The 25,829-nt window shown below is 45.7% G+C and overlaps 1 protein-coding gene across 2 annotated transcripts in view; it reads left to right on the top strand.

Moving 5' to 3' along the window:
* The window catches only part of SETBP1 (SET binding protein 1), a 270,172-nt gene that overhangs the window by 14,579 nt on the left and 229,764 nt on the right, over window positions 1-25,829 (top strand). For both annotated transcript variants that reach the window (XM_082301923.1, XM_082301924.1), the window contains exon 2: window positions 1,720-2,380. In XM_082301923.1, the coding sequence (XP_082158049.1) occupies window positions 1,889-2,380 (492 nt within the window). In that variant the 5' untranslated portion in view covers window positions 1,720-1,888. The remainder of the gene's footprint in view (window positions 1-1,719; window positions 2,381-25,829) is intronic.

Consider the following 25,829-nt stretch of genomic DNA (forward strand, 5'->3'; position numbering starts at 1 on the left):
TTGAAGGATGTAAGTGTGATCCTTGTTTCCCAGGGGTGAAATGGAGAGACTGGCTGACCACAGGGTGAGTCAGGGTAGGCCTGCAGGAGACCTTGGGTCTGTTAATTACTCAAGATCATCTCAAATGAGACTAGTGACACCAGCTCTGGGAAATTAGTCTCTCCACTATTGCCAGGAGATGTGCAAATTAAGAGTTTTTGTGGTGTATTTTTATCTCCTGTGAGTTACAGAAACCATCCCTAAGGCCAGATGGCAATTCAGGCTCCAAGTTGTTTCTCTCCCTGTTTTTTTTTTCTTTTTTTTTTTTTTCTTTCTGCTTGGGTTGTCAGCTTGTGCTATTTATGGGAAGTTTATTTGAACTCGTGTCTTCTGGGACCTGGGTGGAGGTACCCTAGTGATTTCACGGAGCTCTAGGATGCTTAGGACTTTCCACTTGTAGCCATACATGCCCAGGTCAGACAAGTGACACATGGTCACACTCCAGTGCAAATGTGGATCTACAACTAATAAAAGGCTCTTGTTATTACTTCTTGTTGAATTTCAAGCTCCTGCAAGGTACCTTTAAAAAGCAAAAATAAGCCAGTGGTACAAGGACAAGTGCTTTTTCTGGGTGAGCTGTGCTTTAGAGTAGTGTATACTGGCACTGCTGTGCTGATTTGGTGATAGGCAGCAAGATAATTTTGGGGTTTTTTCTTTATGGTATATCGCTGCCAAGAATGACCTGGCTGTGCTCAGATCTTGATGGCAGTTGGTCAAGTGCAGCTGAGCTAATCCAGCAGGGAGCTACTCCTGGTACAACTTCTGTCTCAACTGAACATTCACAGCTTCTCCCTTTAGCTGAGATTTTGTAAGGTACCAAGTAGGAATGTTTCTACCTCAAAGGGCTCCATCTCTGATGTTCTTAAGGAAGATAAAACTTGCAAGGTTGAGAGCACAGCCTGTGCATCATCCAGCCCCAGGCTGTGGTACCCAGGGGCATCAGGAACTCTGGAAAACCTTGAGTTTAGCTTTCCTCCACACACCTCAATAGTTGGGACTCTGACATGCCCTGCAAGAAGCCCAGGTGGATCCTCCTGCAATTCCAGCATCCCATAGAGCACCTTGGGCTGCAGTTGGTCTGTAATGAATTATTCATCCAAAGCAGGATTCCCCTCAGAATAGCTGGCAGCCAAGGCCATGTCTCTCTCATACCTGGGAAGTGAGAAAACAGAGAGTTTGAAACTCTGATGCTGATTCAGAGGGCAGCACCACGTTTTCTGTGCTCTGATCACTGGGTTGTTGTTTAACCCATGGCAAGTGTCTGAGTTTACTTTTTCCCCCTCTGGAAACCCTGTGACAGTGAGCATGTTGAGGTAATGAGGAGCTTCATGGGTGTGGAGAGCTGGCTGTCCTCTCGTTCATTGCATAAGTCGAGTTGAAGATGTTTGCACTTAGACAACACTTTGGATGTGTTTTCTTAAGTATATATTCATTGTCATCAATTTAACAATACACATGGCTATTGTCCCTTGCTTTGTGATTTCAGATCCAGCCCTTGGAAGTGCTGGTCAGCTTTGGTTCCCATTGTGCTTCAAGGAAAGCCCTTGAGATGCTGCAGGGGAAGCCTGAGTGTGCCCTGTGCCCTGTTTCAGTCATCTCCACACTCATTTGATATATGTGTGTGTGTGTGTGTGTGTATACATGCTAACTTCCTCTTTATTTTTTCCTTTCTTTTGACAGTGGCACATTTGGTCTCTTCTGAGCATCTTGCAGCCTCTGGGTGACCAGGACATTGAATTTGGTGGACAGTTGCCATTCACTCCCTGGGATCATATCTGCCCTTGCTCCCCTCATCCCCTCCTGTACTCCCCTTCCCTCCGACCAAACTCCAGGACGTTGTGGTATTGCTATGGAGCCCAGAGAGACTTTGAGCAGCTCCCGGCAAAGGGGGGGTGAGGCCGACTTTCTGCCAGCTGCTGTCACCTCCACGAAGCCTTCGCCTGTCTCGGGCTGCGCAGGGGAGACGATGCTGCCTTCATCAGGTGCGGGGAAAGGGATCCCAGTGAGCAGTGAGAGGCTGGAGCCCGAGGAAGAGGATGAGCTCGGTTCCGGAAGAGATGTGGATTCCACTTCCAATGCAGACAGTGAGAAATGGGTGGCAGGAGATGGCCTGGAGGAGCAGGAGTTTTCCATCAAGGAGGCTAACTTCACAGAGGGGAGTTTAAAACTAAAGATCCAGACCACCAAGAGAGCGAAGAAGCCCCCAAAGAACTTGGAGAACTATATTTGCCCTCCTGAGATCAAAATCACCATCAAGCAGTCTGGGGAACAGAAGCTTTCCAGAACTGGGAAAAATAGCAAAACAGCTAAAGAGGAGGACAGATCACACTCCAAAAAGAAGGTAGGTTCTGTTCTTTCACATATTTCTAGTTTCTCCCAGAAGCAGAGGGAGCGAGGAGGAAAAAAATCTCCTCAAACAATTTGTGTCCAAGGCATTACCTTTGCAAGATTTGGCCTTGCAGGAGCGCAGGGCAAGGACCATCCTGCACGGCCACATATGCATTGGGAATGATCTTGAGCTATCCTTCAGATGAGCCAATTCAGAAGAGATCAAAAGTTCAACCAGGCCTCTTCTATTTTTGTATGTAATTGAGTTTTGAGATTAATGATTACATGACTGAGAAATGAAGGAGCCCACTTCTAAACTGCTTTGTGCCTGAGCACTAATGCTCAAGCCTTTTGGCAGTTAAAGCATTCAACTGCATTTTTAAAATAGAGGTATGTGCACGGTGAACAATTGAATTCATTCCTGTATTCTGGGTGATGGGCTCCATTATTCTTGATTACAGCATTGTGTGAGTAGTGCTATAGTTATGCTACAGAAAATACTTCCATTATAAGTCTCATTTTCTTCCAGATGCATATCATTTTCTTGAAATATCCTTCTGCAGAGAAATTTTTGGTACTTTAAGTCTGGGTAAAAATTGAACTTTTTTTTAATTTTTTCACTTATTCAAGGATGAGAAAAGAAAGAAAGAAAATCCTTTCTTTGTATGAGCTGTTTTCAGGAGCAGCCTTTTGATTTGCTCTTGGCTTGATTTTTCTGTAGTGTTGCCTACACTTAGTACACAGACCAAATTTAGTTTGAGTGTATTAAGCAGTGCTGGTGGGGACCCAAATTGTTGGGTTAGTGGTATTTTCTGTCCTAGGCATTAGCCAAGTAGTTTTGGTCAGGTTACAGTACCAATACTTCACCTCTTCCTCCTTAGTAGCACATGGGCTTCATGAGTTCAGACAGGAACACAGACTTGATAAAAGATGCACAAATGTCTCCAAAACCTGGATAAATTAATCTCAGATTTAGGCTGTCAGTGATTAGGGTTTGGTTTTCCTCTTCATGCAGCTTTGATCCCTCTTCTCCCATACCTTACAGATGTGATGGGTACTCAAAGGGCAATGTGAAGTCTTGAGGAGGCTAATTGTCACCACCTCTTCCTGGAGAAATCCTCCTCAGCAGACTGACTTAGACCAAAATTTTCATAACTCAAAATCAATTTTTTAAGCATTGACATTTCCCACTGACTCAAGGCAGAGCCCGGGGAGATTAACATCACTCACTCTTAGAGTACTTTTCTTACAAGCTGAACTTGAAAACAAACCAAAAAATCCCCAAATGAAGGGGATTTTTTTTTTCTCAGAATCTTCTAAATGGTGTAGTGTATGGGCATGAAAGAAGTAGCTCTTTTTAACACAGCAGAGGTTTGGCCCTATAACACTTTGAGAAGAGATTTTCCCACCTACTGAAAACGATGGGCTGCCTTCTTAGCACTAAGCAATGTCTAATTTCCACTTTCCTGTCTTCCCTGAATGCTTGTAGAGGTCTCAGGGGAAACAGTGGTTTTATGAGACTGTGCTCAGTGACAGCAAAGGTGTCACAAGCAATCCTTCCCTGGCCATGTAAAGAGAAAAAAAGAACTGCAAACCACTGCCTACTGTTCATGGACTGAGGAAAATATGTCTGAAATAGAAATCAGAGCCTTCATTTGTCTTTATCACCCAATCAGATGGGCATGGAAGGTGTGTTCTGGGTGGTCATCCAAAGAGGCTGAATAAATAAAGCTAAGCATAAGGAAGTTATGCGCAAAAAATCCCTAAACAAAAACCAAACAAACCCAGTGTGAACAATAGCTAAAAAAGCACCTTGTAGCATGGTTATGCTCAGGGTGATGACCTTAATTGCAGGAGGATAAGGAGTTTGAAAGAAATAGATCACTGCTCAGACGCGGCTGCATCCAGCTTGCACCTGTGCTGTGAGGTCGGAGCAGGCCGGGGCTGTGTTCACACACACCCTGAGCTCAGGCTGGGAGCGCTTTGGGTCAACACTGGTCTAATCTGGCCATTAAAACAAACAAAAAAACCTCACCACCCAGCAGGTGGATGCTCTGAGCAGATGGGGAGAGGGCTGCTGCCCCGGTGCACCATTAGCATAACACCCAACGGCTGCCTCGCGGCAGCTGCTGAGCCGCAGCTGTGGCAGAGATGTCCCCAGCAGGGGTCTGGAAGACCCCAGTGCTGTGATCTCGAGGGGTGTGATGCCTGGAGACCTACAGCCTGCATCACCAGCATGGGGAATAACCTGCATCCCCGCAGCCGGGGCGGATTTCACGCACACCTGCCCCTCGGCTGGTGGGGTTCCAGGATCAGGCTGTGAGCACCTTGCATCAAGGGGTGATCAAAGCCACTGCAGCAAGGGAGGCTGAAATTGAGTGGAAGAAAAGTTCCAGTGCTGGCAGAATGATTTCTTCTATGGCCAGTGTCTATCTTGTGGCAGGTACAGAAATTTTTTGGGGGGAAGATAACTAGGAGGAAAGAGCAAGTTGAAACTCACTTGGAGATGTAGATCTCTGGTCTATCCTTTTCCTGGGAAGAGGAGCACGCAGGAACCTTCTGCATGTACTTGCAGAACCATTGAGAGCTGCAGTAGGGGTAGTGGGAAAAAAAAAAGTGAATTGTCACATTTAAATGGTTTTGGTGGTTTTGAAATTTCAGCATTAGGCTGTTCTGATTGCCTGTTGGTTTAATCAGCACAAGCTCCAGAAAATCAGCTCCTGGCAGCAGAAGGAGGGAACAACACATTTAAAGAGTGGGACAGACCTTCAGGTGGCATCAGTCCACTGTCCTTTATGGATTTTTGCCAGGAGGGTTTGGCCCAATATACACATTTCCCTTGCACACGGGAGCATTATTTGAGTTTACCACCTTGCTTGTGGTTGCAGAGAGTACACAGAGACTGAGCTGCAAGTGCCATTCTAATGCCTCTGGTGGGTGGGAGTGGTTGTCCTGCACATCATGGAGTAGCACCCAAATTTATTTTTCCCTTTGAGGAAGTGCACACTCTATCAGTACTTGAAAAATCCCCTTAGCTTGTTGCATAATATTTCCAGATACATCTCCAGCAGTCCCCAGTGCTTTGAAATACCACTTCAGCATTCTTGCAGGAGTTTCAATACACACAGCACAGAGAGCAAGTAATGAAAACATGGAAGCAATTTAAGTAACAGCATGTGGGTACACGAAGGACTGGTAATGCCAGCAATGTAAAAAGGGACTGTGAACCGGGGATATAGCATTTATTCAGTGGCCACTTAGGGAGGAAGAAGATATGCCTGTTCTTAAGCTTTACACTGCTCTGCTAATTAGGCAGTAGGGTTTAGTGCCTGATTTCTAAAGCTGTGGTCCAGAGAGCAGCGGTAATTAGAAGGGGACTCTGTGGAGAGCCACGATGCTCATGTGCTGAGGCCCGGGGTTTTTGCCTTTGATTCCAGCTGCTACACTATATTAAAAGACATAAACATACATTAAATACTTTCCTCATGTTGCTTTTCCATGCGAGCAATCGCCCCAGGGATGTTATGTGATCCTGAATGGGAGGGGAGGGAATTCAGGAGAGGATCTTGCTGGGTGCGGTTGCTGATGCCCCGGAGAGGGGAGGGAGGCCAGGGGCTGAGAGAGTACCAGTGTTGGGAACCTCTGCTCTGCTGGCTTGAATGCTTGGCTGCAACCCAACAACTTTTGGGGTTTCTTTTAAGTCCAGACCACGCCAAGTTTCACGTCGGCTTCCCCTACTTGAAAAAAAAGAGTAAGGGTAGTTTCCTAGCCCTTTTCCCAGGGCTGCTCAGAAGTTGAATCATAGCTCGAGCTGTGTCTCTGGCTGCTTGTGTGGCAATTGGAAAGTGCACAAAAGTTCTGTAAGAGTTTTCTCTTATTTCAACCCTTTGGCACCTAGGGATGGAGCGGGCTGAACCGTTGCCACTTCCAAACCCACAAATAGCTCATTTCATTTAGTCTGATTGGAGAGGGAGGGAAGAAAAAAGCCAGGAGCCCAGAGGATGTCCTGCTGGAATGCTGGCAAGCCCTGCAGCAGCTGCTCTCTCACCTGCAGTAGGGTTGCTCGAGTCAACCACCTCAGCAACACTAAAGGTGTTTTTTTCTTCAGATAAGGAAACATGTTATCAGTCTGGAAGAACACTGTAAGTGTGGCACCAAATGCAATGAAGCAACCTATCAGCATTCCCTGCCTGCCACGTAGCATTTAACAAGTCCCAGATGAACAGTTATTTCTCTGGTTCTGTTTTGTTTCCTTTTTTTGTCCCTTCCCTGCATTTGTTTTTTGGGTTTTTTCCTATTCTCTTATGTCTGTAAACACTTCATTTTCCACTTCTTCTTTCTTTAAGCATAGTCTGACAAAGGGTCTTTGGAGCTTTCATCATATGCATAACATCCTTCTTCAGAGAATGTAAGTTAGTGGTTTTGTAATTTGTAGGGTTTTTCGAGAGCTTGGGATGGGTGAATGCATTTTATTGCTGAGAGATAAGCACAGCAGCAAGTCAATTGGAAGTAAAGCTTCCTTGTGTGTAGTCAGAGGAAACTCTATCTGGATTTTCTTCCAATTTTTTTTTTTCCCTTTGAGTTTCTGTAGGTGTTTGCCATTTCTCTGCAGGAAGCAGTTCTAACACTTTCCCCCTTGAAATTCAATTCACAGTCTTCCTTTTCACTGCCCCACATATGCAGTGGTTCACCTTTCCTGGAGGACTCTCTCATTCACGTGTTCTCACCACTGCTGATGCCAAATTGATTTTTACCTTTTTTATTTTATATATTCTCTATATTCTTTAAATTTATATTTGTAGCTCTGTAGCCTATCATAATATTCATAACTAGCACTTCACCTACTCTATTAGACAGAAAGACAAAATAAATTCCCCAGTGGTTCCAAGCTGGGGGTCCAAGGTTAGATTCTTGGGGAAACCAAGGTTGAAACTAGCTGTCCCAGACACATTTTCATAAGCAAAGTCCAGTTCCTATCTAAAGGGGGGGGGGGGGGAATTCAAAGAGGATTGAACTGGAGGGGAATTACCTCACCATTTATGTCTCTAATTGGTGATTTTTGTCAGATATGCCAATTTGCTGAACATATAAAAATTGTATTCATGTTACTCTGTGGGTGCACCTTCGGCGTCTTCCACCCGGCAAGCTGTGCACCTTCGGATCCTTATAAAGGTAACCCATTTTTGTCACCTATGTCTGGCTCGTGATTTTAGGACCAGCAAAAAGGCATCATTGCACCCCTCCTTCTTCCCCAGAAGATCGCAAGTGCTCCCCCTCCTCTCCTTCCCCCTTCTTTTTACTGATGGCTGCACACTGCACTTTCCCTCCAGGTTCTCGTGTGCATCTGCAGCTCTTGCTGGATTACCCCTGTGCTGGACTCATCTCCCCAGTGATTTGTGTGCATGATCATCCAATTGCTCATTGTGCATGCTTATCCCTCTTTGCTAAGGGCATCCCTGTGCAAGATGTCATCTGAGTCAGCTCTTCCTCTTGCGATCCCTAACGTGGCTCAGGGGGTTGGAGTAAGTGCGTGCTCCCTGTGGCTTAGCGAGGAAAAGGGACTTGCGTGTTAGTTGTACCTGCTTGAAGTGTCAGGGTTTGATTTACAGCTTCTTTTTCTCCCTGCCCCCCTCCCCCCCCTAGGACGGAACATCCACAGTCCCTTCAGCCTTGATGTGTTTCAGTGCTGGTTTTTTCTTAGTAAAGCCTTGAGACAGCTCTATGTGATGCTTGTGGCAGGTACGTGGAGCTCACACCAGCAGAGTAGACCTCAGCCTCTTCCCAGGTTATGGTATAGTGGTAGAGCCCCAGAAGTGCCAACAGAGTGAAGGAGTGTTCTTCCAGCTGCCTCCAAGGTGAAACTGGCACTTGAGCAGCTGAGAGATCAATGCAGAGCTGCTCCAACAGGCATGAGGCTCCTGGCATTTTTACAGTCTTTCTACAAAAGCCTACGGGTGCAAAGCCACAGAAACTCAGCTCTTTGATAGTCATCCCAGGTTTCCTTCAGGCTAGCTTTTCTTTCTACCACATTGTTGCAGGCACAATTGAAACAGCTGCAGTTTGGTGTTCTCCCACCTCAGGTGTCTTAGGCTCACTGCAAAAAGGGAACAGGAATGAATGTTTGGCAGTTTTTTTCGGTTTGTTTTTGTGAAGAAATGAATTTATTCACTTAAGAAACCAGTTTTTCTAGGAGCTGAGAACCACTTAGGTTCGTCTTGGTCCATGAAGGCACCTGAGGTGCTCAGACTGGGAGCCGAGTCATCTTGATTCCCCACATAGCCATCTGGAGGAGGCTGGTCCCACCTGAAGGCTGTTTAAAGCCTCTCTGTGAAGAGCTGGAGGGCTGGATCCCAGCTCTTAACCCTTCCTTCTCCTTCAAAGCTTGCTGGAGAAATGTCCATCTTGTAATACGTCCTGGATATCTCGTGAGAGGAATAAGGCAGAGTGTCTTTTCCAGCTCATTGCTCTGCCTGACCCAGCTGATGCCCATCCCTCACTGTCTGTGTGCTCCCAAAGAATTGTGACTTTTTTTTTTGCATCTAGTCAAGTGTGTCTTAAAGAAGCAAACATCTGGCAGTGAAGGGATGGGCTGAGGAAATGTAAGCAGGCTTTTTCTGCTGAACACAGTGTGCCAGACCAGGAAGACTTGGTGTACTTGATTAGCTGCCATATGACCAGGGCTCGGGGAGGCTGTCTGTGTTGAGGACAGGTTTTGTTTTGCAGCAGGCTCTCCCTCCCACAGCTGAGTTTCGATGGCCCTCTGTGACATTTTCTTGTTTACTTGTGCTGTGTCTTTCTCTTCAAACCATGACAAAATATCCACAGACCTGGTGTTGGGATTGAGGAGATGCTGCAAGGAAGAAACTGGGACAGGTGCAGGAAGCTGGGGATCCAAGTGGAGGTCCTCGGCCCCATCACCAAACTGATGCAGGAGAGGGTGCAAACCCTTGGCCAGGTCAGTGCACGTGAGGTGTTTTGAAAGCACCGTGGCCCCCAGGCTGACAGAGATGGAGATGTGATGTGTTGGCATGTACACCCAGGGCTGCAAACTGGCTGTGTTTTCATTTGCAGAGGTTTTGGGGTGTCAGTCCTTCATGTACAGGTTGTTGTTCTTCCAGCATCAGCTTTAGCCTGCAATGCTTCCCTTCCTCCCTTTCCAGGCATGTCTGACCACAGATACCTTCTGATTTGCCTACAGACTTTTCATCTTGAATTCCTTTTTTCACACCAATATACACACACACAACACACCCTGCTAGCCCCCTCAGGTCAGGTCTAATTTTTCACATGCTTCATTCCTAAATGGGCTTCTTGCTGGTCCCATTCTCCTGCCCAGCCAGTGGGACTGAGTAACAGACCCATCTTAGTCCATTTGAATGGAAACTGTGGTTTTACCTGGGTTGTCTTTTTTTTTTTTTTTTTTTTGATTTTTCTAAGAGAATGGAGGCTTGTGACAACTGGTTTCTGGCCACTTTCCTATGTGACTTCTCTGGTGTCTAGAGATGAATGAACTTTCCAGCCAAACCCTTTTTTGGGAGGCCCTCAAGGTTCCCTTTCTTCTCACCAGAGAACAGTTTGAGCAAAACTTGTTAGAATATTATATCACAAATATTTTGGTTTTGCATCACACTTGATCAAAACTGGACAAAATATACAAAAACTTTTGAGGAGAGAGGACTGTGCAGGCAGGCAAGGACTTTGTATGTGCATTCACATACACACAAACACAGTGTCACCATGTTAGCCTTGTTTCCTTAGGAAACTGGTCTAAAAATATCCAGTATAAACATTCATTGTTTTGTTCTTTAACTCTGAGACTTTTCCAACTCTTGAACCTTAAAATGATTCCATTTGAGATGTGACCCTCGAGGACTAGTTCAGTTAGCTGTGTTTTCATAAGAGCATTATTTTCCATTTCTTGCCATGACCTCTAACGTGAGTTAGGCCAGCGGCTGTTGTCTTCTTCATTTCAGGACATAAAGTGCTATTTCTACATTGTGGTTATGTTTGGACTCTGAGCTGCAGGTGGTTGCTATAAGGAAAGGGATTCTCAAGCCATGGTGCATGCACCAGTAGCATTACACTGCCTCCAAGTAGGACGGACAACAAACTCCTCTTCTCCAGAGTGGGCAGAGTAGTATCAGGCCAAACATCTTATTATTTTTCTTTTTTCCTGGAGCTGTGAGCACAGTGAAAGGAACAGCATGAGGGCTAAGGTGTCCTACTACAGGTTGAAAATCAGGTTGTACATCTGAGATGTGGCTTGGATTGTGGCCAAGACTGGTTTGCTGAACATGAGGACATGGTCATTCAAGATAGATGGTCAACCACAGCTGTGTTTGCAGAACTAAGTGGGGTTTTAAGGTGCCGTCCTATGCTGCTGTTGTGCATCCATGATTGCTGTTGGCAGGTCCTGTACAAAGGAAAGCATCAGGAGAGCCTGTTGTCCCGCAAGCCTTTCACAAGTTCCATGAGAGGAGGATAAGTGGAACCATCTTGTCTCTTAGTACAGAATGTGAAGTAGAGCAATGAGCTTAAGTGACTCACTCAAGGAACCTGTCACAGGCCAGGTTAACACTCAGACCTTTTTCACTGAGCTGTGGTTGCTTAACCATGACACTGCTGAATCTCCCAGGGGTGGCCTGATCTCCAAGGACTGAGTGCAGACCCCTTCTGGAAACCAGTCCTCTTCTAGATGTCATTTAAACAGGTTAATTTGTTTCAAAATGGTTAGCTGTCTGCATCTTCCCTACTCACTTAAAACTTATCTCAGGGAGGAGCTAGGGCTGGATGCAGAAATGAGGGAGTGGAGCTTTGGGGCCAGCATGCAATTGGTTGACCTAGATGCCCTTAATAATCCCTTCTGGTCTGTAAACCCTAAAATGTGGTAAGAGTTGAATGAGGAATATCTACCAGAGTACTCATTATCTGCTCATCAGTTTCTCATGGCTCTCTCTCACCTGGGTGGCAAGGTTTGCAGAGAGAGATGGTATCTTTTTATTGACATCGGGTGTTACAAAAACCCTACCACTATAAACTTGGGTGGTTCATTGAGGAATTTCAGTGCTTCGCAGCATCCTAACTTCATGTGAGCTGCTCTCCTTCCACATGGCTGAAAGATGAGAATCAGCCCTGAGGGGATCCGTGGGTAATTTTGACTTGCCCAATGCTCTCACTTTTGGGAGGAATGTGGTGGCACAAGCAAAGGAGCCAGAGGACATGGCCCCCCTCTCCCTGTGCTGAGGACTCTGTCAAGGAGACAGCCAAGCACTGGACTTCAGTGTGTCACCACGATCACACCCTCGCCTCACCGCAGGGTGAGTCACTGGTTCCCCAGCTGGTGCTTCTGTGAGAAGGCACTTCTGTAACGTGGTTGGCAAACATTTCCCAGGAGGATGTGTAGGAAACAGTTTCCTCATACCTCCGAGGTAGAGCTTACACTGGGATTGCTAAATAGACTTTTATCAGTAGTCTCCCCTGCTCCTCAGTAGAACATTGTGCCTCGGTATCTTCACCAAAATTTTATCTGCTGTATTCCCAGGTGGGTAATTTGATGAAAGGTCACCCTTAAGACTAAGAAAAGTAGACCAGAAGCAGATATTTTTTTCCACTGTGGAGCAGCAACACTAACAGGGTCTTGACCAGACCTCATTTCTGCCTCCCACCAAAGTCTATTCAGCTGCAGGGGCAGTCCCTACATTAGTCACCTGCCTAATTTGTATTAACAGGGAGCTTGAAGGCACTTCTTTATTGCGTCTTCCACTGGGAACTGATGCTGTTGGATTGATAAGGTATTCTACTTCTTATATCCCTTGTTGTGTACAGGTTAGACAGGGATAATTAATTTGTCCTGTCCATTTTCTGACATTGTGCCCACCAGCACACAAGCTGGTGAAGTTCTCTTCCCAAAGACAGCCTCTTTCTTTCCATGGGATATTTTCTTCAATAATTTATGTAATCAGGAGGACAAATTCCCTCCAGCCTTTCCTCTCTCTGGTCTTAATTTCATTGCATCACTTGTAATTATATTCCTGATTCAAAGTGAGGGGGTGGGAAAGCCTATTTCTTTCTGTGACTACAGCACAGCCACCTCAGGAGGAAATGGGGAGAGGGTGATGGGGAGGGACTGATTTGTCCTGAGGTCATCAGCTCTGGGTGTGGGCAGGAGCTGCTATTAGTCACCGGGGACAGCGACTGCCAGCGCTGGGAATCTGTGAAGCACAGGGCGGCCCTGCAGGAGGGCAGCACGTCCCTTGCTGCTCCCTGTGGCTTGGTTGGCAGCTGTGGTTCATAACCAAGCCATGCTTCGTCCTTGGAACCAACTTGGGTCCTTGGGACGTGGAGGTCTGGGCTCTGCTTGCCGTGCACTCGAAGAGAGTGGGAATTTGGCTGTTCATGTTATCTAGAAGATGTTTTTGAGAAAAAGGAGGGCAGCTTGTGGTAGACAGCCAGATGCTCAACTTGAGGCTTTCAAATTTGATAGAAGGGCTGGCAGTGATTTGCCCTTGGCTTTCTGCATTTGCAGGAGTTCATATCACTGATATATATATGAAAGACTTTGGTAAAGTAGGACTGTTGCAAATTACTGTCTAAATAAGCCTTTTTCTATCTATACCATTAATGTGGCCACTAATTTCACTACCACATGCTTAGATGAGGATTGTCCTAAGGTGTTGAAAAGGTAGGAGATGGAAACCCTGTCTCTTTTCAGTCTATCTGGCCTGACTTAATCTAATATACTTAGCACGAGCCCATGGGGTACAGCAGCTGCATGCTGGAGATAGGAGTCGACTCAGTCCATCTTGGCCACATGGTTTAATAGGCCTATGAAATCCCTGGGTCAAAGGCCAGCCACCATGCCCATCTTTGTCATGTCTCAGTGATGTGTATCCTGGCAGGTTTTTCTTTTTGTTCCTCCCCAGCATGGAAAGAACCATCTGCCGGCTTGGCTTTCAGAAGAATTTTGAAAAATACCAATTTCCCTTTGTTGAGTGGGGTGTGTGTGAGGGGGTGGGGGCACTCAGGACAGAAGGAGGAAGGAGAGCCTGACCTAAAACCAAGCCAGTATTTTCAGGGATTTTAGAATAGCTTGCATTGTGTTTCCTACTCCCCAAGGAAGGGTTGTCCTCTTTCTTCTTTTCTCTTTGATTCGATTCCCTGCCACTCTGTGAGCAAGTCAGAAGCTGCAGCTGCTGCTGTCAGCTGGGAAGGGAGTCCTCTTGTTTAAAAACCATGTGTTAATCCCTGGTTAGAAAAAATAGCAATGTTTTATGCTTCCCTTATAGCCCCCTTTTCTCTGTGCATCTTGACTGCCTGTCCACAGACTTGCCACTTGTGTGAAAACAGATGCAGGTTGACACCAAAGAGACTCAACAAGAACCACAGGTAGCATGAAGGTCTGTAAATAAGTAAGCCTAAAGACTCGACACAGTGACCAAATATAGTTTTGAGAGTAGGGTGGGAGTCAGAAAGGACAAGCATATTATGAGGTCTGGGGAAAAACTGTGGGGACTTTTAGGAATAAGGGGAGCTGTTTTTGTCATAGCTGTTGGACACAGATGGGTAGAAGTGTTTGCTCACAAGGCCTGTGCTTTGTTCCTGAGGAAAAGCCAGCAGCCCAGTGGGAGAGGAATTTAAACAGTGAGGTAAGGAGAAAGGAGGATTTGGGCTCTGCCAGATGGAAACAGCCATGCAGGCAGTGCTGGACAGGGTCTGATGGGTAAATAAGAGGCCCAAGGGGCTCAGAAAGTTTACCATCAGGTGTGATACCACAGCATTGATGGGTGAATGCAAAAGGTGGCCTGAGGCTGAAATAAGAGAAAAGGAAAGGGTTTTGATTTTGACCATCAAGAAACACCTTCCTCTTTCCTAGTAGAACAAGAAAATGAATCACCACAAAGGCAAAAAGGACTTAGATGATGGATGGTACTTACAGAAAATTGAAGGTTGTGCCCTGTAACTCTTATAGATCATAGAATGATTCAGGTTGGAAACCCTTGCCACAGGCAGAGACAACTTAGACCATGTCATGTCTGACTACTACAAAAGAACACAGAATTTCAGCTCTTTCCTAAAGGTTCCAAGCAGAAAATTGAAGCAGACAGAGGTGTCTCACCCAGGGCCACTGGAGAAGCCATCCCACCATTCACTGCCCCAGCTGCAGCAAGGACCCCTGCTCCCACCCCATGGCTTGGTGGATCAGTCATTCTCCCACCACGCCCCAGATCTCCCCATCCACAGGCTGCAAGAAGCAACAGTGGTCTTTGCAGGCTTTTCCTGCCACCCTTTCCCAGACATGCTGGTGGGGCCTGACCAGCGATGCCCACCCACCATGGCAGGGGCTGGCAGGTGGGCCAAAGCTCTCGGGCTCCTTCCCAGCAGATTACTCGTGACCTCTGCTCCCCGGTTTGGGTGACAGGAAGGAGCCAGCAGCCACAGTCTGTACCCCACGCTGCTGCAGTGCCTTCCCCGCCGTGGCCCCTCGTTAATAAAGAGGTGTAATTGGGAGCCCTCCCTCCATCCCGTCTGGTGTGAGGCCATTTGTGTGCCGGAGGAGGAGGGGCAGACCCAGCACTGAGGGGGGAGGTGGCAGCAGGGGAGAGAGGGAGGGAAATCTCCTTTGTTTGTTCAAGTAATTTAGGCCTCAGATGTTTTTTTGAGAAAGAAAAGCAAAAGAAAGGTTGATTGGCGCTGGCAAAGGTGTGCTCCTGGTACATAAAAATACCCCGATAGCAGAGGGAACAAAGTGCAACAAAGAAGCGTGGCTTTAAGCTTCTTAAGTTTGCCAGGCGAGATGCGAATCTTGGAAGAACCCCAACCAGTAACAAAAAACAAACAAACAAAAAACAAACAAACAGAAAACCAACCGAATGGAAAAAAAAAAAAAAAAAAAGGAAAAGAAGTTTGGTCTGCTTAGCTGGGCTGAAAGAAAGCATAGGAGAGTTGCTGGGTTTTTCAGCTAATGAATTTTGTTTCTGTTTTATATGTGCTAGCACACTGTCTTTGGAGTCAATGTTTTCTGCTTCGTGTGCACTCACACACTGCCTTTGGTGTTAAGACAGCAGCTCTTCTATGCCTCCCCATTTCCCATCATATTAGACATCTCTTTTTTTAAATGAGAATGGGAAATCAAGCAAAACAAGTGACAAACTTTCTTCTATTCATTTTTAGGCTGAAGCAAAACTCACATTTAAGCCTCACTGAAAGGCCTAAACTAAGTTGAAAATGTCTGCGCTGTGAAGGTTGGGCTTTGCCATTGAAACCCTTGTGTTTCAACTGTGTGAAAGTTGCAGAAAAATGCACATGGGATATGCAGAATGTAATTTTTTTTTTCTTTTTTTAGTTAAAGAATAGGGTAATGGTGTGAAAGAATGAATTAGTTATGGCAAATCTTATTAGTGTCCATTGTAAGCAGAGAAGCAGAGATATATGGGACCACTTGTAAAATTATTTCTTGTTTATTCAGATTCGTAAGCGAAGCAAATTTTTTTGCATAGTGTCATTTATTTGGCAACTGGAAGGGTGTGGAAGGTGTGTGTCTATGAAGCAAAAAGGGGGGAAGGGGGAACACAGTATTGGTATTCCATTAAAACTGATGCTCAGTGCTTTGTTTGTCAGGTTTTGGCAAGGCTTTTTGCTTTGAAAGCCATTCAGAGAGGATCGAAGCAGATGGCAGGGAGATCCTGTTTGTGTTATTTTTGGACATTCCCATTGAAAGTCTCAGATTGTTGTCCTTTTTCCCCCTTCCCCCACTCGTGTATGTTTTTCTTTCTTCCTTCCTTTCCCCTTTCCTTCTTGAGAACATTTTTATTTTTTTAAGGCATATATTATTAATCATACAGCATCACCTAAAAGCTGGGTGTGTTTCTGATGAACCAAGCTGTGGCTAGTTTATATTTTTGTCTGTCTAAAATCAGACAAAGCGGTGGGTGGACTGTCTCCTAAAGCAGTACAAGCAGAGTTAGGAGAGCGAGCTGGGAAGCCAGACTGCCATTTTGTGGGGTTCAGCTTCACAGCAGCACATTTCCCTGGCAGACCAGCAGCTGTAATAAGCCCAGGCAGCAAGTTTAGATTAAAGGTCTTTGATAAAACAACTTTAGGGGCACCCATCCTTTCTAAGCCCTTGTGGAGGAGAGGACCGTCTGCAGATAGACTGGAGAACTGAACTAGTCCCTGGCTCTTCATGGTGGTCTTCCCATGTCACTGGTGGGATTCGTTAGTCTCAAGCAGCCCAAAAGGCTTTTGTTCTGCCATCATCAGTGCCCAGATTGTGATAGGAAGAGAGAACTTCATTGCCTCTCACATTACTGGTATAAACATCTTCCCTGAGTAGTAATTTATCTTCGCATAACACTGCTGGGAACGTCTGCAGAGCTTTTCATGTGGAAGTCTTCACAGAAGCCCTTCACAACCTTTGTGCAGGCAATCCAGCAAAGCTGAGCCTGGTCCAATCAGTTAAAGCACTTGGCTGGCCCAGGTCTATCAACGAGGATGTGCACACACAAGGAGGATGGGAGGTCTTGGCTGCAGTCGGCATCCAAAAGTTCAGGTGATTCACCCGAAGCTCCTCCAGATGATTAAATCTCCTAGGCTAAGCTGGAAATCTCGAGGAAACAAGCTTTCTCATGCTCATTCTGTCAGTGGTTATTCCCAGATAGAAGCAGATATTTAAATCCTCAAATCTTTACATCAGATGATATTACCAGTACTTTGGCACAGGAAAATGGTTTACAAGGACATAAAGCTTTGGCCCAGAAAAATAAGCAAATGAACTTTACAGGTTTCACTTTTACTACTGTAACAGTAAAAGACAGTTCAGTGCAGACTGTGTTTGAGTTCAAGGTGATGATTCATCTAGGTTTTTAGATTGATTGAACCTGTATACCCACATCCTCAATCTTTTTTTTTTTTTTTTTTTGTAACTGGTGCACTGAGGGAACCCACTTCAGAGTCTCTCATTTTGCTCCTAATTGAATGAATGCTCAGAAGTCTTTCATGTGCATTGCAGCACCTGAGTTTCAATGCTGTAGTTGTAAGGCGGTAAACGGGTGACCCATTATGTGTGAAGTCTCTTGAGGTGCATTTTGCTAGCTGGAATAAGCTCTGCTGGAGTAAAAATAAAACAAACCAAGCCAGCCTTCACCTTCCTCTCACGGTTATCTCTTGCTAGATGATGAACATCCTCCTGGCAGGATTTTTGCTCTGCAGTGCTGACTTTTATGCCTGACTTATTAAAGTTTGGCAACTCCTTCTTGTTACTGACTGGACGAGCCTTCTGCTCAGAGGACCTTCCCTTGCTCCTGGGGTGGCACGGCTGCTCTGCCCAGTAAGGATTTCCCTTCGAGTGCTTCCAGGGATAAGGGCTTTCCTGGTCTGGCACTTTGAGAAAGGAGCCAAGCAGCAGTCTCAGCCTAGACAAAAGGCAAACTCGACCTACTGTTTATGTAGTTATTTAAACATGATTTAACCTAAATAATGCACACTGTGACTTGGCCAGGGGAGAGGGGGAAGGGGAGGAGAGGGGCTTGTTTCTAATGAGCCGGGAGACAGCACAATTAATTACATATGAACGACAGATAACTGACAGCAAACTGTCTACAGTAGAGAGAAACAAAATACCGATGTGAACAATTAAAGAGTCCATGTGATGGAAGGGTCAGCAATTTCTCATAGAGCGGGTGGCTGGGCACAGCCCCTGGAGAGCCGCAGTGGATGCTCGGCTGAGCGGGAGGCCAGGTGAGCAGAGGTTTTGGGGTCCCCTACCATCAGATCTGAGCAGGCATTTCTGAGGCTGACAGGCAGCACTCTGGGCATTATTTTCATCACATGCACTTTTGACAGCGGAACTGTTAGCTACTAATCTCAGCAACATGTGAGACAGGGAGGAGAGCGGGTGAGGCAGCAGAGCAAAGGCTCCACGGGCAATTAGGTACCTGCCTCAGGATGCTGCCAGCCACATGAAGGAGAGCTGAGATGACAGAGGCTTTCCTTCCCTTTCTTTTTTTAAAATTGTTAATTTTCCTCACCGTCACCCAGATGTGGAAGCGCAAATCCCATCTGCTGGCTGTTGAATTCTTTGAGGAGCCCAGTCAGAAATTGCCATCCTCTCTGCTCACCCTCCCTAAACTGCAATGAAATCTGGCATAATTTATCATTCACAACACCCCTTTCATCCTCCCCTCTCTGCCAGCCCATCCTGCGGTCAGCCCTTGGCTGTAAAGGTTTGAAGGTAAAGGCCGATGGATTAGCCTAGGGGAGGGCCAAAGGTTAAATGAGCAAGGCTAGCAGCATGCAAAGGGCTACGATTGAAATATTTGCTGAATGCTGACAGGCAGCAGAATAGAGGCAGACAAGTGGCAAATTCCTGTTTTCTCCTCTAATTGAGAAAATATTTTGGGTGGTATTCAGGCAGGCTACAGATCGAGACAGGGAAAGTCAGCCAGCCAGGGAGGGAAGGATGGGAGGACTTCAGTAAAAGCACTGTTCCCACTAAACCTGTTTCCAAAAGCTTTGCGATTATGCTTGTGGAAATCCCTGGAGCCTGAGGTTTACGTTTTGCTTGGTCATTTTTCCCATGCAACTGCAGAGTCAAAATGCTGCCCCTCTGAACTTAACATGTCTCACAAGAAGAATTTGACCAATTCTTGATGTTTTTGCAGCTACAGAAGTCTTTTTTTCATTGAATCATAGAAAGGATTGGGTTAGAAGGGACCTTCAAGATCATCTTGTTCCAAGCCCCTGCTATGGGCAGGGACACATTCCACTAGACCAGGCTGCTCCAAGCCCTGTCCAAACTTTCTCTGCAAGCCTAGCTTGTAGTTTGGAGGTGCTACCATGAAAGATCCAGATGTTGTGATGATCCATCTCTCATCCGCTGGACAGGAGATTAATGTGATTTGATGGTGTGTTTATAAAACACAACAACTATTCAGCCCTTGGTTTTATCCTCTTGTAGCATGGGTAATACTCAGCTGTGTTTCAAGTCTGTGTAATGCATGGTGCCCTTGTGCCTGGCCAGGGCTATTACAGTCATTGTGGAAATGAAGAGAGAGAAATTGTGTTTGTCTGGTCCATCACAGATTGGCTGCACTGATTTCTGCCTTGGCCCAGCCCTCTGGCATTCCTTGCTTACTCTTGGGTGTGGGTGGGAAGCACTGGTGGCACTTGTGAGGAAGAAATTCCAGGTTGATGTGACCAAGAGCAGTTCGCTGGCCTTTCACACCCTGACATCTTCCTTCAAGGGGTGATTTAATCCTGCCCTAAGCCTTCTGCCTTCCCCTTCTCCAAATGCTCCTTCTAAAGCTGATAATGTACTGAGAAGGTTTCAATTAACACAATTTCCTTCTTTCTTAGAAATATGGTGTTAGTTAAGGAGTTGGGGAGTAGAGGAAAAAAGATGTAAAAAGAAACAGCTCCTCGAGCCAAAAAGCAACATTAGGGTCAGCAAAGTTTACATTCCCTTCTAAATGCTCTTGTCATAAAGCTGGGAGGCTGACTTATAAAATGTTTTCTGGAGCATGCCATAGCTGCAGCAGAGGAAGGTTTTGGCAGGAGTGTACCCAGTTTGTGGCCAGCAAGTTGTGTTGCATTTGGGCTCTTGGAATCTTATGTGCTCCTTAAAGATGCCCAAGAGGCAGTCAAGAGATCCCTAATAGTCAATATGGGCTCGGTTAAAGCTTCAGCACTTATCAGCTGCTCCAAAACTTTGTTGTTGTGCAAAAGTAAGGAAAGCTTGCCTGGCTTTGTGGATGAGCTTCCAGTGAGGCATGCTGAGGGCTGCCAGGGTTCCCTTCTGCTGGCCTTGCACTACAGCTACTCCTGGAAAGCGGTTGACAGGGTTGGGGCAATATTCCTGCTGCTGGAGCAAGGCAAGGGATGACTCTTTTCCTGCCTACGGCTATGGTGTGTTGGTTGCTCACCACTGCAGGTTTCTGCCTTGATTCAGGAGGCCTGTGATGGGAAGAAAGCAGCACAGTCACCACCTACAGTGGGTAAACTGAGGCACTAACAGAGAGTGTGTCCAGAGAAGGGAATGGAGTTGGGAAGGGACTGGAGTACCAGGAATGGCTGAGGGAGCTGGGAAAGGGGCTCAACCTGGAGAAAAGGGGGGGCCTTCTGTGTCTCCATAACTCCCTGACAGGAGGGGGCAGCTGGGGGGGGTCGGGCTCTGCTCCCAGGGAACAGGGACAGGTTGAGAGGAAACGGCCTCAAGCTGTGCCAGGGGAGGTTTAGATTGAATATTAAAATTTTCTTCACCAAAGCCCTCTATCACCATGCTTGGAGGGGTTTAAAAACCGTGTAGATATGGCACCTGGGGACTTGGTTTAGTGGTGGCCCTGGTAGTTCTGGGGGAACTGTCAGAATCAATGATCTGGAGGTATTTTTCAGCCTAAAAGATTCCATGATTCTGTGCCTCCCTGTGCATAATGCTCTGTGTCAGCATGAGCTGAAAATGAAGCCCCCAACTCATTCAGTCATCAAACCATCCTCCTGCCTTTAAATCATGGGTCTGGCTTGACCTTCCCTTACCCCCCTCAGTCTGTGCCTGGGTTGCACAAGGGAGAACAAAGTGACACTTGTTTGCCTCGTCCAAAGAGCTCACTCAAGCAGGTGATTGTCTTGCCTCCTTTTGCAGTCCCAAAACAAAGTGTTGAAGTGTTGTCCTGGGATGTAAAACATCCCATATATTCCCCCGGGACTGGATTTTTGCTTTCTGACTGCAAGTGGCACTGAAAGGAAAAGAGGTCAAAATTGCAGTATAAGGGAAATAATTCCCAGGTGCTGAAATTAGGAGAAAGATGTGAGCACTCATCCTCTGCACTCCTCACAGTGCAGGGAGCAAGGGAGCTTTAACAGCTTTAGCTGCAGTCTCTAAAGAGCTGATCCTTCATTTGTAGCCCTGCCAGAAAAAAAAAAAAACAAGCAAGAGAAGTCAATCAAATTCAGTTAAAACCTTGTCATTGTTTACTTGTTTTGGGGACGTTGAGAAGCCAGTGGATCTGAGACCAACACAAAACTATGTCCTGTAACAGAACAGTGTCTTGCAGCAAGGACCATGGTTCTCAGCTACGAACCCCTGTTCACCTTCAAAAGGGAACTTTATCCCTTCCATGTTGAGCAAGGGAGATTTGGTTTTATTTAATCATTACTATTTTCAGCACATGTGCTGCATCATGTTTGCATGAAGGTTTGGGGTTCAGATTCCAAAAAGTTTTGGACCTCAAAGCCCAGGTGTATCCAGCATGTAAGCTAAGGAATTGGAAACATGGGTTTTGTGCTTAAAATGAAAGTTAAACTTCCTCTGTTTTGATCTCCCTCCCTTCAAATAAAGGATATGACAGCACACGCCATCCTCTGTGAGAAAAGAGTTAGATCTACAAAGCACTTTGAACCCCAGAGTGATATCATTCATTTTATTTGGTCTATTCTGGTTTCTAGTCAAAATGAGAGAAACACAAAAAAGATCTTGAGTCAGCGCTGCTTTTGGTTTTTTGTTTAAATCTGAAACCCTAAAAATGAAAGGGCAGCAAGACAGGAAATATAAACTGAAACGAAAAAGGAGACTTGAAGAAGCCCAAGAGAAATGGAAAATCTAAACTTTGCTGGGGTGTCTTCAGCTGTTTTGACCTGAAGGCTGAGCTCACCCCACAGTGGGAAATTGTACTTTTTCATGTAACAAAAAAGAGAAGAACTTCTCTCAGGGGATTGATGAGTCTGGTCACCTCAAAAGTTCTAATTTCTTAAATAATTCACACAATACAAGCCTCTTAAAATAGAGGGGTTTATTTTTATTTGTTTGGTTTGGATTGTGTTTTTTTTTTTCCCCTCCCTGTGTGTGGGGAGAGCCTGACCAGTTTGGATATCAGTTTTCAGGGGAAACTGAGGCTCACAGCTGTAACCTGAACTTCCAGGTTGTTCATATATGGCATTGCTGTTCCAAAAAGCTTATATTTCAAAATTTCCAGGCTAGTGTTTCATCTACCTGACCATAGTATTTCTCCAGGATTGTCTACTGAGTTGCTCAGGATTTTATATCAAGAACTAGTTTCTGACCAGAAGTTTAGAAATTTGCCTTGCCTTGGTCACAAAATAAATTTATTTCTTGGTTTTTTGGTTGTTTTGGGTTTTTTTTCCCCCCTCCCTGTGTGTGGCTTCTAGTTCTCAGCAACTCATTTCTCTGAAAGAAGTTAAAGGAGCCTCCTACAAGCCTGAAAACACAGAGTTTCAGTCAAACAGGGACCAAAAACAACTGTGTCTGAGTAAATGTCTTGTTTGGGTGTTTACAATCTGACTCAGCAGCCCAGACCTTGATTTTTATCTTTACAGAGGATTGGGTGGGAGGAATGGGTAATAACAGTTCAAAGCAATGCAGTTCCTAACATGTGGGGCTAAAGGGAGGGATGGTATTTTGCAGTAAGGGCTATCGATATCTTGATGTCATTGTTCAGTTGTTTGCCCAGTTGTTGTAACATTTTACAACCAGAATAGAAGCTCAGATCATCCATGCTTCCTACAGGACACTTTGCTTGTTTGGAATATTTTAAGAATTACGAATGTACTTCATCCTTCTCCCACTGATTTTGCTTGTAACCCCTCCAGAAAATAATACAACCAAGCTTGGGTGAAAGTGAACATGAAATGCTAGAAAGATGGTGAAGTAACATGGGTGGGAGCTGATAAGTTTGATAGGTTTGGTTGGACAGGTCTCCCTCAGACTTCAAATGAAAATAAAGCAGTCCTTGCCTTCCCCAAAACCATAATTTTTCTCTCAAAAAATGAAAATGCAGAGAAATCTGAGTGGTTTTTTGGACTTCAGGCCCTCTCAGAAAACCCTACATTGCCTTTTGGGAGTTTAAATGAAAACAAACATGCTTTTTTTGGCCAGATTTGGCTAGATAAGAGAGGTCATTGGGCATCTATTTATTTATTTATTTATTTATTTATTCACTGACACCGTTGTTAAAACAAGTCCAAACTGAAGATTCCTAAGCATTTGAGTTCCTCCTGCTGCTTTGATTTAGGCCTTTGAAGCTCCAGGCAGGCCAGGGAGGAGGCTGGAACCGTGTCTGCCAGCGCTCTGCCCTGGCCCTGCTGCTCCGCCTGGGCTGTCCCCAGCCTCTGCTGGGAATTAAGGGGGTTTTGGTTGTGTTTTGTCTCCTTTGAGGCAGAGTAGGCAGCCTGGCCAGCAGCTGGCTATCTCCCCATGCTTGCCACTGATTTGCATGTTACCATTCTGTTTCCTGTAGTTTTAGATCCAGCTCTTGCAGTACCAGAAAGGCGTAGGCTTGGGTCCAGGCTTACACAGTGGATTTGTGGCCCACTGTGACTCAGAGATGTGGGGGTTTATTTGAACTTCCAACACGGATGCTGAGGCAGCTGATGTGGGAAGTTGGGGGTGGCAGATGGCCTTAAAGCACCCCTAAAGGTGAGAATCTGATAAGAACCACTAGCTAAGACAAGCCTGGCAGCCTTGCACCAACACCCATAGGCTTCATGGCAGGGAGATGTGAGACTGCCAGGATAGAGAGACTCAGGTCTTCATAGAATTATAGAATATCCTGAAATGGAAGGGATCCGCAAGGATCATCGAGTCCAGCTCCTGGCCCTGTGCAAGACATCCCCAAAAATCACACCATGTGCCTGAGAGTGTGGTCCAAATGCTTCTTGAACTCTGCCAGGCTGGCTCTGTGACCATTCCCTGGGAGCCTGTTCCAGTGCCCAACCACCCTCTGGGGGAAGAACCTTTTCCTGATATCCAACCTAAACCTCCCTGACATGACTTCATTAGATTCTCTTGTGTCCTGCCACTGGTCACCAGAGAGGCGTCAGACTTCTCTCATACCTTTGATTCTTCATACTGAGGATGTGGTTGGGCTTCCTTGGCCAAAGAGTGGCAACTTGTCACAGAAATAGTCCCTGAGGGTATTGCCCCTTCTGCCCTTCATGTTTAGGCATGATATGGCACTGAGGAAGCTTCTCTTTAAAGGTGACAATTGTCCTTTGGTCCTTGTGAGGCCAAGATGGGCAAACACAGTCCCTTTAATTTTCACTACTGGAGGTCTTGTAGCTGCTGGAAGTGAATTATCCAGGTCTAGATAGGTTCCATATGCCTGCATTAATCCATTATTTGGATGGGAGAGTTTTGAAGGTGTTAGGTTCTGTTTTATAAATCAAGGAGTCACAGTTGAACACCTCAGGTATGGTAGATTAGAGAGGATCCTACTACTGGTTTGAAAAACTACTCCCAGGCCTTCCTATAATGAAAAGATCTCTTGCAATTAAACGTGGGAGAAGGGAAGGAATCAGAGACAGTGAAAGTGATTTTCAAAATACAAAAACCTCTCAGAGGGAAGGCAAGTCAAGAACCCCACAATTTCTCAGTGTTACACCAATAGTACAGTCATGAGAGGACAACATCTTCCCTTATCACAACACACGTGAGCAGAGTATTTTGAAACCTCAATACGGAGTGCAAATGTGAAATGATGTGTTTCTGGGATGGCCTTGTGCTCAGAAGCTCCAGTTAGAGAGGTGAAAGTTGATAATTGCTGCTCCTTGACCTGCCACAAGTAGTATCTTGTGAGTGGGCGCATTAGCGGATATTCTGGGGCTTTCCCTGCGGGCTACAAAATGTCCAGTGTGCTCATTCCCTTCACAGAATGAATTGGTTGGTTTTGTGGAAAAGTGTGACCCCAAAGGGGATGCAGTGTTCAGAAGTCAGCTTGGATGCCATTAGCTCAGTGTTGATTGCTCCCAGCTCCCACGTCTCAAAACAAAAGTACAAGAAAAACTAACCCTCCCCTTCCCAGTTTTCCATACTGTGCTGCCTTACCATTGATTTTATTGCAGTTCATTGTTATCCTTACTGAGAGAATCCTGAATTAATGCAGTATTGGACAGATTGTAGTCAGCACAATTCCCCTTTCCTTACACCCTATTCCAGTAGAATAAAGTAATATAATTTTTAGCATTAATTTTTCCTTTTTGTTTAAAGGAATATCCAAATGGAGGAATCAGACTGATTGCTGTCTTTGTGTACTTTTCTGTTCTCTGGAACACCTTCCTGCTGTAGTAACATCAAATCTAAAGACTGAGGAACCTGACCTGGCAGGTGCCAGCTCTTGGGAATACAAATGTTCAGCTGTAGGAAATATCTCTGTTGCAGCAGCGCTGTGGAAGCAATTAGGCAGAGGATAATGGATGGGCTGCAGTAAGATAGGAGGGAATGACTCCACAGAGCCATTCGTGGTGAGATCATAAACTACAACAATGGAGCAAGGATGGGCTGGTGATGTCAGCCAAAACCTGTGGTGAAATTTGTCTCCTCACAGAGGACTTCTCCCTGGATGTTCCTGCTTTTATTGGTTCCCAGATCTGGAGGCCCTGCTGCAGATGACTGCAGCAGTGTTAAAGATGGAAATGCTGCCGTGTTTCGGTTTTAGGTGAACTTCTGGTTTCTGTTT

The sequence above is a fragment of the Coloeus monedula genome, assembly GCF_965178545.1.
Source record: "Coloeus monedula genome assembly, chromosome: Z".
In the NCBI taxonomy this organism is placed as follows: domain Eukaryota; kingdom Metazoa; phylum Chordata; class Aves; order Passeriformes; family Corvidae; genus Coloeus; species Coloeus monedula.